Below are 15,673 nucleotides of genomic sequence, written 5' to 3' on the forward strand. Positions count from 1 at the left end.
AGACCTCAGAAATGTGCGAGGCAGCGGTGAGAAAAATGGACGAGCCCCGCCAGCTTCTGGAGCAGATGTACCTTAGCAGTAGCTCAGATCAAAACAGACTTGAGACTTTTTATTAGGCGATTTTAATACATGATTTCACTCTTAGGGGAATAAATCCAGGAGGGATCAGGAATGCATGATGCATGATGGCGCCTGGGTGGCTCAGGCAGTTAAGCATCTGACTTTGGGTAAGGTCATGATCTCATGGTTTGTGGGTTCGAGCCCTATGTCAGGCTCTGTGCTGCTTTGGATACTCTGCCCCTCCCCTGCTTATGCTTTCTCTCTCTCTCAAAATAAAAACAAAATCTTTAAAAAAAATAAAATAAAATCTTAAAAAAAAAATAGAACCAGTACAGTCCTATTCACTCTGAAAATGAATGCTCACAGTGGATGTGATGCCCCCCTCACGAGAGAGACAGGCCCCACGGTCGGTGAGTTTGTAGGGGCAGAAGCCACCAGTGTGGCTGGGTGACAGCACCGCGTGAGCAGACAGACTCTCCTCAGACAAGAGGGCCGCAGTCAGGGACAGAAGAGGGGACAGGGACACAGGACGCAAAGCAGACTCGGGTGACAGTGGGGGGGGGGCCGGGCTGGCGTGCACCAACACAGCTCTGCACACCCCAATCCATCTGACCACCATGACAGATTCCTGTCCTCACTGCTTAGACTTCGACAAACACGACCATCGAGACACGTGCACGGAAACCTCAAGGGCCTGCGTCAGGACGGAGGAGTGCCACCGGAACCGCCAGGGCGTGACCACGGCCGCCTGGCAGCGCCGGCTGGGATCTCCACACCCGGAAGGTTACTCCGGAGCACCGCCCACTCCTCCCGTGTGCACAACAAGGCCATACCGTGAATCGTGACATTATCGTCCCATTTTTTTAAATTAGACTAAATATAAAATGGTACTCTTTATGTGAAACTGTGGTCAAGGGAAAAATGTCATAAACTTGGAAAGCCGGTCAGAAGATCCCATTACAGAATATTTTCTTATTTTTGAAAAAAATCACAGAAAGTAGATTTAGACTATCGCACGCATGATTTTTACCCATTTAACGTAACTTAGAAGAGTGCTTCCTGTACTGCTCAAGAGACGGTCCAGCCACTTCGGTAAAACTGTGTAAGCAATGCCGCACGCAGGGCACCACGGCAGGCCAACGTGAGCGTCTCCACGCCTCCACGCAGCCCAGATCCCTAAGGCACCCGTGATGTGACAGACAAACCACCACGAGGGGGTTCCGGGAAACCCTCCAGACAAGAGAGGAAGGGGCCGAGGAACAGGCACCAAGGAAAACAAACAAAATGGAACCGAAACGGGAGGTCCCGTGGGAGGACAGAGCAGGAAGGCGCTCCATCCACACACAAAGGGAACCTCCAAGCCCAGAGTGGGGAAAGTTTGCTTTAAAATGTCATTCAGGCAAACGCTGCTGACTTAAGTGTGGGTTCTGTGCGTGAGCATCACGCTCGTTGGTGCTGGGTGGGGGGAATACCCACGTGCCAGGCACACACCCATCTAGAGCCAGACCAACGCCTCCAGATGCCCCATGAACCCCATGGGTCCACGAGAGACCCCCCCGCCCCGGAAAGGCCATCACCATCTCTGCCCTCCCCAGCTCCAGCCCCAACCCCGGCTCCCCAAACCCGTCCACCCTGCAGCAGGGGACAGCGCTCCACGCCCTGCACGCCCACGCTTCCTGCTGGAAGCCCCTGTGGCCCACTCACCCTGCCTAGCGGGATCTGCCTCCCCAGCCTCCCGGGCGTAGTACTCGCGGCAGAGTGCAGCCAGGGCCGAGACGGCTGCTTCCTGAAACAGAGCAGAACGTGAGTACCCAGTGCCCCCCGTACCTCCCGCCCCTCCCCAGTGCCCCCCAGTAAGTCTGAAACAACCAGAAACTGAGTCAAGTACCCCTTTCTAGCCCATCTGCTGGTCGTCGCCAGATACAATTAGAACTTAAATGTTTCCTGCAACTAACAGCCCGAATGGGATCGTGATTTCTTCCATACAGTGCAAGTGTCTTCGGATACAAACAGTTAATAATAAAATGGGGCACTTTTTCTTTCCCAGCAGAATTAAGGGCAAAGCGTGCATTACACACACAGGAGTAGTGTACAAGCATCGTTTGGAGAGGCGCCGTGGGGCCAGGGTGGAGGGGGAGTGAGTGGGAGTCAACGGCAGCCACGGGCCCCGGGGCCCCCGGCACACCTCCGCTCCCCACAGGAGGAACCTGAGCTCAAGGTAAGCCTCTCAGGGTCAGACAGACAGCAAAGGGTGAATGCTGGATTCCTATTTTCTTTCCTGCTGCTCCCCCACATCAGGGAGCTGAGTCCAACAGAGCAGCCCTGGAGAGACACGCCGGAGGCCACACAGGAAGGGCCACTGGCACAGGGATGGACCACACAAGGCAGCACCACACCGAGGGGTCATCTGTGCAAACTGCCACAATCACTGCTGGTGTGACTCCATTGTGGGAACAGTCTTCAAAGGAAATTTTGAGGCCCTGACTGTGAAACATTCGAATTCTGCTAGTAAAACTGTATGTGGATTCTACAGAATGATAAAGTTCCTTTAAAATAAAAGGGTCAGGAGCTCCTGGGTGACTCAGTAAGTTGAGCATCCGACTTCAGCTCAGGTCATGATCTCACAGCTCGTGAGTTCGAGCCCTCGGTCGGGCTCAGTGCTGACAGCTCGGAGCCTGGAGCCTGCTTCGGATTCTGTGTCTCCCTCTCTCTCTCTCTCTCTGCCCCTCCCGCGCTCATGCTCTGTCTCTCTCTCAAAAATAAACATAAAAAAGTAAAAAAGGATACATAGGAGGCTAGAGCATTAATCATACAGGAGACCAATACGGACTTCCATTTCTCCACCCTCAATACCAAAGCCCGTCCACACCCCACTCTAGAACTTCTGTGACAGCTCTGCCAGCCCAAAGTCACCTGTCCCAGGACAGGGCAGCAGCACATGGGCCACCGGACACACACACCCTGTCCTCACTCAAGACAACCAATGCGTGCAGGCAGGGACCCTGGACCGAGCTTCCCACATGCACCCGGGCGTCCCAGCAGAGTCTAACCTTACCACCCCGCAACCCAACAGGACACAGAGCGCAACTGAGCAAGTAATTAGTACGCATAAACAGAAGGAATGTGCAGAAGGTGGATCTAATTAAGCCAGAAATGCTAATAAAAAATTAAATATTCTGGTCATCGTTGGCTACGTTAGTTTTCCTGATTATAAATTATACAGACAATACCATCTAGAGTTCCAAACACAACTATGGCATTTATCAATTATCACGTTAGTGTATAAAAGGGACTCACAACCCACACCGTCCTTTGAAACAAACACTAGGAAAAAAATTAATGTCACTTTCCATACAATGGAACAGCCACAGAAATCTTGCTTACCATACCTTGATCTGTTGTCTAGAAGGAGTTGAAATAAGATGGAGATTTCTCAAAGTGTCATCTATCAGCCACTGCCAACCATCTGGCAAACAAAGACAATCATTTTACCCAATTAGGAACATTTAGATGAAATTAAAAACAACAGATCTACCTCATAAAGTGGATGGTAACCCTTCAAGATGAATCTGGAGAAAATCTGAGGTAAACATTACCCAGGCTGCACAAAATTCCAAGGGCCCTCTCCATTCAGAGGGAGAGAGCCTTCCTTTGGCTGCAGAAATGTTAACTGTTACCATGGGAAATTTTTGCTTTTTTAATACTGCAAGGTGGTGGCTTCCAGCACCTCTCTCTCAAGCAATGCAACCCCCAAACCCACACGGATAATTACCTAAACATTCAACTCAACTAGACCCCACACTGAGCGAGGAATGCTAAATTTATCCAACCTTCTTTGCGGGGCAGCACAGGGCAAGGAACCCGTGAGACTGCAAAGAAAAAAGGCAGCCTGGGAGGTGACCCCAAAGCCCCTTCCTTACTGCCCCTCTGTGGCCAGATGCCACAGAACACGGAGGACGCCAGGCCTGCACAGCGGCCCGGCCACTGCTCCACCACAGCTGGCCCCCAACACCCCTGCCCGCACCCGGTCAAGGTGAGGAGCTGAGAAGGCCCGGTACTGCCGAGTCCCGGCTCAGGGGAAGGAGGCCCACTGATCTCTCAGAAGACAAGGGAGAGATTCTCCCTCTTTCTGAGGGGACAGCGTGCGGGGGTTCTCATTTCTTACAATGGGTCCTCACAGCGATTTCGAAAATGGGCATTCTGAGATCATGAAACATCCTAGCCGGCTCACTTCTACCTTTTAATGTGGAATAGTTCTGGCCGAAAGTGCTACCATGTGAGTCAATGAAGAAGAAAAGCACTTACCAATGATGGCGTCACCTCTAAAAGGCATCTTAGAAAGGGACAAGTTCTCAATCAGAACGCACACTAGGAAGAAAAAGGACAGATACAACGTCATTTCTCCAGAAATGCCCATCGCAGTGCCCGCCTGGCCCTGAATGCCCAGACGCTCTGGACACATCAGTGCTGGCGTCCGGCTGGCCCGGGGGGGGCCTGGTGCCTCCTCACCTGTACGGCCTCGGAGAACCTGCTCCAGACGTGGTCAGGCCTGCACAAGGCACTGCAGCCGACAAGCCCACAGCTTACAGGCCTGACCCCAACCCAAAACCCCAGGGCCAACTCTCAGTTCAGAGGACGCATGTGCTAACGGGGCCATCGATAACCTACGAGTTACCAGGAGCTGTGGCATCTGAGACGCAGCTCCCACAGGAGGAAGGGGGCCCCAAGGACGGAGCAAGCACTCCTGTCACAGGTGAGCACTCCCAGTCCACCTAGGGCAGGACACGTGAGCACCAGGGGTCCACTGAGGGGTGAGGACATGACAGCATATGGGGGGGGGGGGGGAGTCCACTGAGGGGTGAGGACAGCTGAGCCTGTGAGTTCCCAGACAGACCATGGTGTTAAAAGCTTGAGTAAATCCCTAACCTCTGTGAATGATTAGCATCAGTTTCTTAAATAAAGAAATGATGACTACACCCACGGGCAGAAATCTGGTCCAATATAATCAACAGGTTAAAGAGACCACCCACTGCACAGAAAACGACCAGAAGTACGGGATCAAATCCACGAGCTACGAGCGTCCACCTGGCGGCCCTCCTGCGGGCTGCCCTCTCCCACTGCACAACTTCTGACAGGCCCAACCTCCTGGCAAGCCGTGCACCCCAGCACGCCACACGCCCCCAACACGAGCACCCTGACTCCTCTCCTCAGTGGCCCACATGAGAGAGGGTGACCCTGCACCCCCCATGTCAGGCACACCTCACTCGATCCAGCTCCAGTGGTTTTTTTCTCGATGGCATAAATAATCTGTAGGTGCTAAAAAATCCCAACACCACAGAAAGAAGTCAGAGAAGACACTGCCACTGGCATTCCGGCCATCACCCCTGGGTGCCTGACAGGACCACAGCCGCCCTCACGCTTCTACAGACGCAGGAAGGAATAGCACTGCTGCCACACACACACTCCCTTTCCGGGGGTCTCTCTACACCCCCCACCCCACCTCCCACCTTGACCCCAGGCACCCGGCCCGCACTGGAATGTGACAGCAGTCGGGCAGCCCGGCTGGACTCGGGACAGGGCCGCCTGACCCTGCTGCTGACGACAACGGCTCCCGCCCGGTGCACAGCGTGCTGGGGGGGCCTGCCACCCTCACTCGGGGACACAAGGCCCACACGGTCGTGTCACATACCGCCAGCCAGAGCAGCCACACGGGGTGCCCCAGACCAAAGGTGAGCCTGTCCCCCTCCTCACAGCTCCTGACTCCCACTACCCGTGACCAGGAACGAGGTCCCACCCAGCTACGGGGGCTCCCTGGCCACCAGCACAGACTCCAGCCACCACCCTGCTTTTCTCTCTAACGAGGCAACCAACGGCCGGAGACCTCACACCACTGTGAGCAGACGTGTGGTGCTCTGTACTCGGGACACGAAATTAGTCGTTCAGGATCTCTCCCGACGGGCTGAGTGCTCCCTCCGGTTCTCGGCCACTGCACCCGAGGTCGCCACACACACCTGTGGACACGGACTGCCCACCTGCCCTTACACAGCTCTGCGTGCGGAGCCCCCGTGGTGGCACCCGGGTCGCAGGAACGTACACACTTCTAATGGCAAGAGACACCGCCCGAGGGCAGAGCGGAAAGCCTGTGACAGCTCACACTCCAGGGGCTAGCGCCACCTGGAAAAAGAATTCCGCTGTCCTCTAGGCACCTGTCAGTAGCATGGGGGCCGCCACAGGTGCGCTCACGGGGAGGGTCCGTGTATCTGCTCCGGCAATTTTGAAGAGATCTTTCACTGTAGTCCAGGTACTTTCTCTGTGTTGCCCGTCCAACGGTTTTCACAACTTACGTAGACAAGCACATGATTTTCTACTGTTTCCAGTTGTGGAGCTACTGCTCATCCTGTGGGGCGTCTACGTGCCAGAAGCCAACCCGTGCCCCAGTGAGGACCACCTGAGGGAGTATGTCTGGGTCTGCTTCCCAGGCTCGTTGCAACAGAAGCACAACACGTGAGGCTCTACAAGCTCTTTCTCTGTGCTTCTGTGTAGCTTTGAAATTTGCCAGGTTAAGTTTTTTAGTGACCGATGCTATCCCTACAATGTCTCCTAAAATTTCCTGGAAGTTTTTTAAGTTGTGTTTTTTGTATTTAAGTTTTTAATCAGAAATTTCCTTTTGGATATGCATGAGGTGGGGATACGATTTTCATTTCTCCCACACGGCCATCCATGACCTCCTCACTCCTCAGTAAGCCACCTTCCCCACCAACGCTGGAGGTACCTGTGTGTCATGTGTCAAATCCCATAGGTGTTATTACATCAGAGTCTGTTTCTGGATCCTGTCTTCTGTTCTACCATTCTGCCTGCCTGCTCCTGAGAAAATGCCACTCTGCTTCGAATCGTTTTACATAGTATGTTTTCGGACTAGTAAATCCGAGTCCTCAATATTTAAAAAAATAATTTTCTTAAAGATTTGCCCTACACGGGAACTTTAAATGCATTCTTTTAAGTTAAAAACAAAAACAGAAAAGAGCTTTATAATTTCCTGTGAGTCTACAATTATTTCAAAATAAAACTTTAAAAGAAAGGTTACAGGCCAGGTCACTCAGACCAACCCACCAGCTAAGACAACATTTTTAAAAAGCTGGACAAAAGTAGAAACAAACTCTACGTGCTTGAAGTCACTGGGGAGCTTCCAGGGGAGCACAGACGGGGGCCACACCCCTGGCCCGAGCGGCTTCTGCCAGAGGAGGCTCACCCTCAAAGCCCAGGAAGATGGCCAAAGCATCCACGAGCCTCCAAGGGCCACTGGGACAGAGTGTTGAGTCCAGAGCGACTGAGGGGAAACTGAGAAATCTTCACATGGCCTTGAATCCAAAGGACCACACCCCAGACACAAAACACAGGTATGCTGGCTTCAGCCAGCACGGAACCTCTCAAGGCCCGAAAGGGTTGGAGGTGCCCCAGACTGCTCGCACCCCTCGCCTCCAGCCAGAAGCTGATGTAAAGACCCTCTGGGGTAGGAAACAAAGTACCTCTCTAACTTCTCAGACCCAATATCCAGGCCTACACAAGCTCTGGACAATGGTGTTATTAGACATCGATTCTAAATGCTTATTTTGCTCAGGGGCACCTGGGTGGCTCAGTCGGTTAAGGTTCCGACTTCAGCTCAGGTCACAATCTCATGGTTCTGGAGTTCGAGCCCCATGTCAGGCTCTCTGCTGTCAGCATAGAGCCTGCTTGAGATTCTCTTTCTCCCTCTCCCTGCCCCTCCCCTGCACACACACACGCGCACGCTCTCTCTCTCTCTCAAAATAAGTAAAATAAACTTTAAAAAATAAATGTTTATTTTGTTCAAAAAGGTAAATTATTAAAAACTATGACAATGATGTAGAAACTATTAAAAAATAAACTCTGAAACACAAAAACACAAGAATTGAAAATCCAACGGATGAGTTTAATAATAAATAAACTGAAGAGAGAATCTGTGACATGGAATATGGGGCAAATATCCAAACTGAAAAGGACAGAAAAGCAGGATACGGACAAGACGTGCAGAGTGGAGAAGTAGGTCTACCCTGCGGAGTCTAGAGCCCCAGAAGCAGCGGGAGAAAGAGTAGAAGAGCAAAATTTGAGGACATGATGGCTGAGTTTTTCCAAAAGTGACCCCAAACAAGCCACCGACACTATAGATTATGGAACCTGTTACCCCCGCTCTAGGTTTGCTGTGTGAGCCATGAAAACCAGACACAAAGACACAACCTCAAAGAGGCCAGAGAAAATAGACTGCCAGGAAACTTCTCCACAAAACAGGAAAAGAAGCTGACAGAATAATACAATGTTGTCTTTAAAGTGCAGATAAATATGTGCATAAATAAATGAGGACCATCAGTTCTATACCCAGCAAAGATACCCTTTAGGAATGAAGGTGTAGAAAACGTAGAAAGACACTTGCAGACAAATCAGAGTTTATTGCCAGCAGACACACATCACGGAAAACACTAAAGAGCATTTGGTGTTCAGGCAAAGGAAAGGATCCCCTTGGAAGTTCAGAAACGCAAAGGAATAAAGAGATTTTTTTTTTAAGGCAGGTACAAGGATATGTTTAAATGAATTTTAACTGGATAAAACAGTCCTCTTCTATGTGACTTAAATCCACAAGAGATTGGGAGACATTAGGAGAGTAGTATGTGGGTCCTCACCTCCCACACTAGGAAGCAAATTAATAATATGTGTTCAAGAAAATGCTGGGGCCTGGGGCACCTGGGGGGCTCAGTTGGTTAAGCATCCGGCTTCAGATCAGGTAACGATCTCACAGTCTGTGAGTCTGAGCCCCATGTCAGGATCTGTGCTGACAGCATGGAGCCTGCTTAGGACTCTCTCACTCTCTCTCTCTCAAAAATAAACGTTTTTTTTAAAAGAGAAAATGCTAGGGCTCACTTCCTCCTGGTGACTAAGTGACGATCTTCCATATGCCTTGGCTGGCCTCACCATCCTCTGTCCTGTACTGACCTGGCAGCAGCACCCACTGACCAAACAGGCTGGAAGCCAGGGGCCCTCTGAGCAGCAACACCCCCCAAGGCGCCCCTTCTAGGCAGCCTCCCGGCACAGACAGCAGGGGGAGACAGGGAGGGGAGGATGGAGGGCCCCCCCCCCTCAGCACCCCTGCAACAAACCACAGAGCACAGCTATCCCCCAGGGCAAAGCCCTCAAGAATCTGGGGTGCTATGAAAACACTAAAATAGCAGTTGCTTTTTTTTCATCTTTGGACAAAACAAAGCAGTTTTTCTACATGGTAATTACTCTGGCACAGGGGAGCCATGGGTGCTGAAGGAGGAGGAGGAGGATGCGGGGAAAGGCCACCTCTCCTCAAGTCTTTCCAAGTAACACCACCGGGACACAAGTGAGCCAGGCGGGGACTCCCTGCTCCCCCGTCTATCACGGCTGGGCCGACCTGGGGGGCAGGCCTGGCACCACACGCTGCCCAGGACATGCATGCCACACGGCGTGGACTCTGGGGTGCACCACGCCAGCAAGCAAGCAAGCAAGCAAGGGCTTGAGGGTACAAAGAACACGCAGCACTGGAGAATGAAGCAAACGCCCTTAGGACTTAGTCTCACACAAGCCTGGGGCTCAGACCTACCTGCTTGTCTCATGAGTTCTCCTCCTAGACCCCTGAAAATCAATGAAAACATTCAGAGTTAACATCTTTTACCACACAGAACACGAAATATCCTAAGTAACACGTGAAACTTCAGGCTGCAAACACCAGTAAGAGGCTGCTGAGCCACATTTGTTACCGCCAGGAAACGGCTCTTACAGTGAGAAATGGAAAACGTGCTATAACCACCGCCTTCCAGATGGGGTCATTCTGATTCTTGGGCTCCACCGGGCACTATAATCCTCACAAGCTTTAACCACACTATACGGTCACACAGAACAAGTTCCAAATACTGCTCGGCTCTTAGTCTGTAAGAACAAGGGATGCCAGGAAGCTACCAGCATCCAGCCCAAGGAAGCCATCTGCTGATGTTCCCTCGGGGAAGAAGCACTGCCGGTTCCGGACACCCAATGCCTGACGCTGACCTTGGGAAAAGAGGTGGGTGTGAGCGTAAGAGCACTCCATGAGAAGACTACAGGGCAGTTTAGGAGACTCCTGCTTCTGGCCCAGACAGTAACAAGACTCGCCCTCTTGCCTTAAACAATTAGGCAACTGGATGAACTCTAGGAAAGGAAAGCTCTGACACTGAGCACAGAGTCTGTGGGGGGAGGGAAGCAGGCAAAGCCTAGGACACTCCCAGGTTCAGGATGACGGCCAAGCCGAGGAGCCTCCCGTCAGCAGAGTCAAGGAGGTGGAGGCAGAGGGTGGGGGCCCAGAGCCCTGAGGGGGCATCCTCAAACGGGAGGGGGGGGGAGGGGGTGTCATGAGCCACACGTGCAAGAAAAGGAACTACCTGAGCCCAAGAGGAAAGAAATGCTTGCAAGAAGGCAAGATACTCACGGGAGCCTGCACAGCAGGAGGGGCCTTGGCAGCAAGAGTGGCAGAACCTGGTCGTGCACAAGGCCCATCCGTGAGCTGGTTCTGGACCCACCACAGGCCCTTCAGTGTCGGCCAGAAAGGAGCCAACTAATGGTGACCAGTCACAGACCCACCAGAAGGCAGTGAGCGGCCAGCAGCCACACCCTGTACCCAGCGACAAAATCTCACACCTCTGGCATCTACACAAGAATCAGCTGGAAAACACGACCCACAAACACCAAGAAGGACTCGGCAGCGCACGAGGCCGTTTTGGTGGCTACTGGGGTCACATGCACCACGGAGGCAGAGGGAGACATAAGCTCAAGGAGGACACTGAAGGCATAAGACGCAAATGGAACCTAAAAGGTAAAATACCCAACCTGAGAAGAGCTGCACTCAACACCATCAATGGCAGTGGGAACAAAAACCAAAATAATTTTTTTGAGAAAGGTTTAAAAAGTTCCTGCTACAAAGAAATGCTCAGACTAAGGGAATCTTGTAAAAATGACAGCAGTCCGCTCAAACAAGCTCCCGTGGGCCAAATCTGGGACGATCTGAGCAGAGAATGAAAACAATGCCCGTGGGTTTCGGCACGCTGGTGAGAGCGTGGGTGCCAGCAGCAGCAACATGAGGATGAAAAGAAAAGCTGGTTTTCCACACAAGTCCTGGACAGCAAGCATAGGAGCAAGAGTGGATCAGACCAGCATGCTTTGGCAACCATGTGACTGACTCGGGCAAGGGAGCAGGCGCTAGAAAACGGGGGTCCACACGTCATGAAACTGCCAGCCCCCAGGTCACTCACCCGCGGCGTGTGAGGGGCGTGCGGCACATGTGACCTTCTGGAGGTCTCCCCTGAACCCAGAGGTTAACTTGGTGTTCCCGCTAGTGGGCAACCACACTGGCATGCCTCCTTTGTGGGCAACACGAGTGTCTAGGCCAGCCACACCAGCCACACGGTGAGTGAGCCAGACCCAGCCACGAGGGAACAGCCTGTAAACCCACAATGTGGAACGTTACCCGCGACAAAACAAAACAAAACAAAGGGCGGTGTCATGCAAACAAAAAGGGAAGAGGCCGGATAGTATCAGAACACAGCGCAGGGCCCTGGTGGTGGCCACCGCGTTTCCCACTCAGGTTCAAGCCCCGGCGGGAACCCTCAGGCCCAGGAGCGACGCGGGGCAATGTGACCTCACCGCTGTGGTCACTGGCCAGGGCCTCTGGCTGAGGCGTGTACTTGAGTCACACATGGTGAGTAAACACTGCAGGCACACAGGCCTCTCCCACCCAGGGGGCTGCCGTGGCGGTAGGAGGCCACATGCTTTTTCTCTGTGCACTGACCTCACTGAAGGGTGTCATTTTCTATTTGTTCTGGAGACTCATCGCTAAAAGCAAAATTTAAAACAAGGCACAGGTGTACGCTTAGAACCTGTAAGATGCGAACGGACACCATCATCAGCCACTGGCTACCCGGCAGAGCTGTGCGCGGCACTCCCTTGTGCCGTGCGTCGGCCTCAACGCCGCGGCTTAGCCTTCTGGGGGCTCATGCATTTCACCAGAAAGAACTGGGCATGCTCTCTACTCGAGGCTCCAGGGCCAGCGTTCTCTTTGCTGTGAGAACAGGTGGAAAGCCAGCTGTGACAGGTGTGGACAGCGGAGGTGTAACAGTCGAGAGCCCAAGGGGAGCAGCCCAGGTGCTGACCCCTACGCGCCTGTTATCATGGAAAGCCTGAACCTGGAGCAGTCATGTCCACAGCAGGACACACGGCCAGGCTGCCCCCTTCCCTGGGATCAGGCCACACTGTGCAGCTGCAGCCCATCAAGGTATACACAAGGCTCCACCAGGTCCTGCTGGTGAAATGTCCACTAACCCGTACTGGGGAAGGGCGCAGAACCCATGAGTCACTCAGGAGGCGCATCATCTGCAGGGCAACACAAAGATCCTGCCCCAACCAGAGTAGAAGGACACCTACAGGGGACAACACTACGGAACCGTCCTGGGACCGCAGATGCATCTCTCCACCAACCATGGGGCTCACGGAGCCAAGGAAGGTCCCGGCACAGACCCAGCCACATCCCACAGGCGCTCATGGGACACGGATGAGCCCCACTCACATTTATGCACTGGCTCAAGCACAGGGCTGTCTGTGGGGGAAGAGGGGTCTGTTAATGGGAACAGTCCATGGACTGTCATGGACAGAGCTGCCCAGAAAAGGGGATTCTGAAGTAAGAAAGAGGCACAGAAGATCAACCTTAAAGTAATTTAGGACAGCTGCCAAATCAGCTGAGGGCAATGCCAGCCAACTGTGGGAAGGTCACCTGAGTAGTTCTGAAAGAAGTTTCTCTGCACAGGAAGCTCTGGAAGGGGGGCCCCCAGCCAGGGGTCAGAGCAGGCCCCGCATTCTCAGGAAGAGGGAAACATGTCAAGGACAAAGGAGAACAGCCCATACTCACTACTCCACACGGTTATGTTAAAAAGCCACTAAGAAAAATGCAGACAAGCCTCAGTCCGGGGGAAACTCTGGGAGAGCAGGTGTATAAAGAGCTCACATCTAGAATAGTAGAGTGCTGACAGCTCAGGGAGCAGACAGATCGCAGAATGTTTTTAACAAGCCAAAGACTCGAACGGTCAGTTTACGGAAGACGACAAAAGACAACCAGTCAGCACAGGAGAAGGTGCCACAGTCACCAGTCCACAGGGAAACGCAACTCTCGCGGGGGTAGCTCCCGACCGGCTACTGCTGGAGACAAAGGGGCACAGCCCTTGGGATGAGTCTGTCGGGCCTTAAAAACACACCCGCGCTGTCCTGCCCAGCAACAGCCTCCCAGGTGCGTACCCAAGAAAGGTGGGAACACACGGCTACACCAGGACCTGAGCGCCAATGTTCACAGCAGGTTTACTCTGAGTAGAAAAGCTGGAAGAGCCCAAATGCCCACACCGGACGGGCAGATCAACACAGCAAGCACGTGTGCACCACTGAGCCGCACACGGTAACACAAGGCAACACCACGGCACACACTGCAACACAGACAACTCTCTGCAACTTCACACTAAGTGAAGGAAGCCAGACCTTCAAGCAAGGACCTCATGGTGAGACCCCGTCTGCGCAGGTGGGGAGACAGACAAGACCGGCCAGCTGCTCGGCATTGTGGCTGCAGCCACGTGGCAGTCTGCAGCGCCCAGCGCCCATAGGACCACACATTTCTTTATAGGACACGAAAACCTCACCAAAGCTTACCAGGACCAGCCATGTCCTGTGACTGTGACGCCCTTCAAATCAAGTAAACATAGGGCAGGCATTGAGGGGGCAACTCGCAGAAGACCCGACAGGCCACCCCAACCTTTACTGATAAGGAATCTTCTCTATAAGACAGGAGAACGTAGGGTAGGTGACACTTACCTGTACAACTGACGATCGTAAAGCTAAAAGAAGTAAAAGTTAGGTATTAAAATTAATTGATTTTTAAAATCACGCAGCAGATGTACAACGCTACTGGGCACCGGATGGGAAGGACGAGGACACGCAGCAAGCATTTCTCAGGCTGGTGTCCCCGGAGAGCTGACCCAGGTCCTGAGCACAGAGCCCACTCTACTCCCAGCGAGCACCTGGTGACAGCCCGCTTTCCTGTGTCCCCCTTATGAGAGAGGCATCCCACCTCACACTGTCACGCTTGCACCAGACGGCGCTGAGCTAGGCAAATGCCGTCTCTGTTTCCCACAAAAACTCGAGGGAGCAGACACTACGGGTTCCTGCACTCGCAGAGGACCCTGGCTCAGAGGCCCCGAGTCTCCACGCCCCACCCCTCCCAGCACCGCCTCGCGGTGCTTCACCACCCCAAGTAGACTGAAGGGATTTGCCAAAATCATAGTCAATGGCTTACACCGGGAGGGAGTCTGATACCAAGACAGTATATTGTTCTATAAAGAGAGAACCCGGAATGAATACCAAACTCTATTCTGAACAACAAACGCTAAACCTGTCTACGTCCTCGTGAGTGACTCTGATGTTATCCAGTAGCATTAAGGCCTTAGTTCATACTTTACCTCTTTTGAATCACAGAACCTTGAAGATCTCAAAGCCCCACAAAAACAGACACACCTTCCCCCAGAGACGTCACACACAGGAGTGTCATTTCAGACTCGAGTCCCACTGTGGAGACACAGCTGGGAATCAAAGCCTTCGTGCTTATTCTATGTGTCGTCTCGGTGAGCACAGGCCACGTCCAGGAAGGCATGGAACGCGCCTGAATGGCTAGACACCCAGGCACAGGTTCAGCTGGGCAGCACAGGAGGACGAGGCCCAGATAGGAGAGGCCATGTCACCTGCACGGGCCTAATTAGCGGCCTCCTGTGCCGCCTGAGGTGCTGGCCACGCAGGAGGAGAGCGCATGCATGAGCCCCAGCAGGCCCCTCCCACCCCAGACCAACCCCCAGGTGCTGGCCACCAGGGAGGCCAAAGGAAGAGAGCTGCTTCCAACCAAGGGGCCCCAGCACTGATCTTCCTAGTCATCAGACTCTGGGCTTCAAACAGGGCTGAGGAGGGTGGAGACAGCTCAAAAGGGCAGCAGACGCTTGCGGGCACCAGGAAACCTGGAGAAAGGGACGCTCCGATGGGCTGCCCACAGACCTGCTGGTGAATGTGCTTCAGGCCCCGCACTGCCGCGTCGTCCAGGTAGTCTGTGATGGGCCTGCGTGGGTTCAAACACAACAGCTGAGATCCTGAGCACAACAAGCACTAGGGCAGCCCAGGGCTCAGAAAGGCCTGCATCGTGTTCAGGTGCCCCAGCGTCTCCCTCCCCGAACACCTGCAGGGGCTACCCGCCTACAGCAGTGTCCACCTCAAGGAGGGCGGGCATCAGGACCTTCCCGAGCAGCAGCTTGCCGACGATGGAGGTGGGCCTGGGACGGGGACGCAGCCAGGCCTGCCGCAGAGCAGCCAGGACGCCCATCGGAGACTTGGCCCACCAAAGCTGAGGTGAGGGCTCCGGGGCCAGACGAGAACTCACACGGCAGGCTCACTGCTGCCCTGGAAAGGACTGCGGGCACTCGGCCAGCATCCAAGAACCCGACTGTAGGCGGGCTTCCCGCCACTCCCTAACCGCGAG

General features: G+C 53.5%; 1 protein-coding gene across 3 annotated transcripts in view; it reads right to left on the bottom strand.

The window, feature by feature from the left end:
• Positions 1 to 15,673, bottom strand: part of TBCD (tubulin folding cofactor D) — a 158,748-nt gene that overhangs the window by 21,139 nt on the left and 121,936 nt on the right. For all 3 annotated transcript variants that reach the window (XM_053892421.1, XM_053892420.1, XM_019465800.2), the window contains 6 exons: positions 15,196 to 15,256; positions 13,969 to 13,991; positions 9,695 to 9,726; positions 4,366 to 4,428; positions 3,450 to 3,526; positions 1,765 to 1,846 (listed from right to left, as the gene is read on the bottom strand). In XM_053892421.1, coding sequence (XP_053748396.1) covers positions 1,765 to 1,846; positions 3,450 to 3,526; positions 4,366 to 4,428; positions 9,695 to 9,726; positions 13,969 to 13,991; positions 15,196 to 15,256 — 338 coding nt within the window. The remainder of the gene's footprint in view (positions 1 to 1,764; positions 1,847 to 3,449; positions 3,527 to 4,365; positions 4,429 to 9,694; positions 9,727 to 13,968; positions 13,992 to 15,195; positions 15,257 to 15,673) is intronic.

The sequence above is a fragment of the Panthera pardus genome, unplaced genomic scaffold (assembly GCF_024362965.1).
Source record: "Panthera pardus isolate Hobbes unplaced genomic scaffold, ASM2436296v1 HiC_scaffold_3, whole genome shotgun sequence".
Taxonomy (NCBI): Eukaryota; Metazoa; Chordata; class Mammalia; order Carnivora; family Felidae; genus Panthera; species Panthera pardus.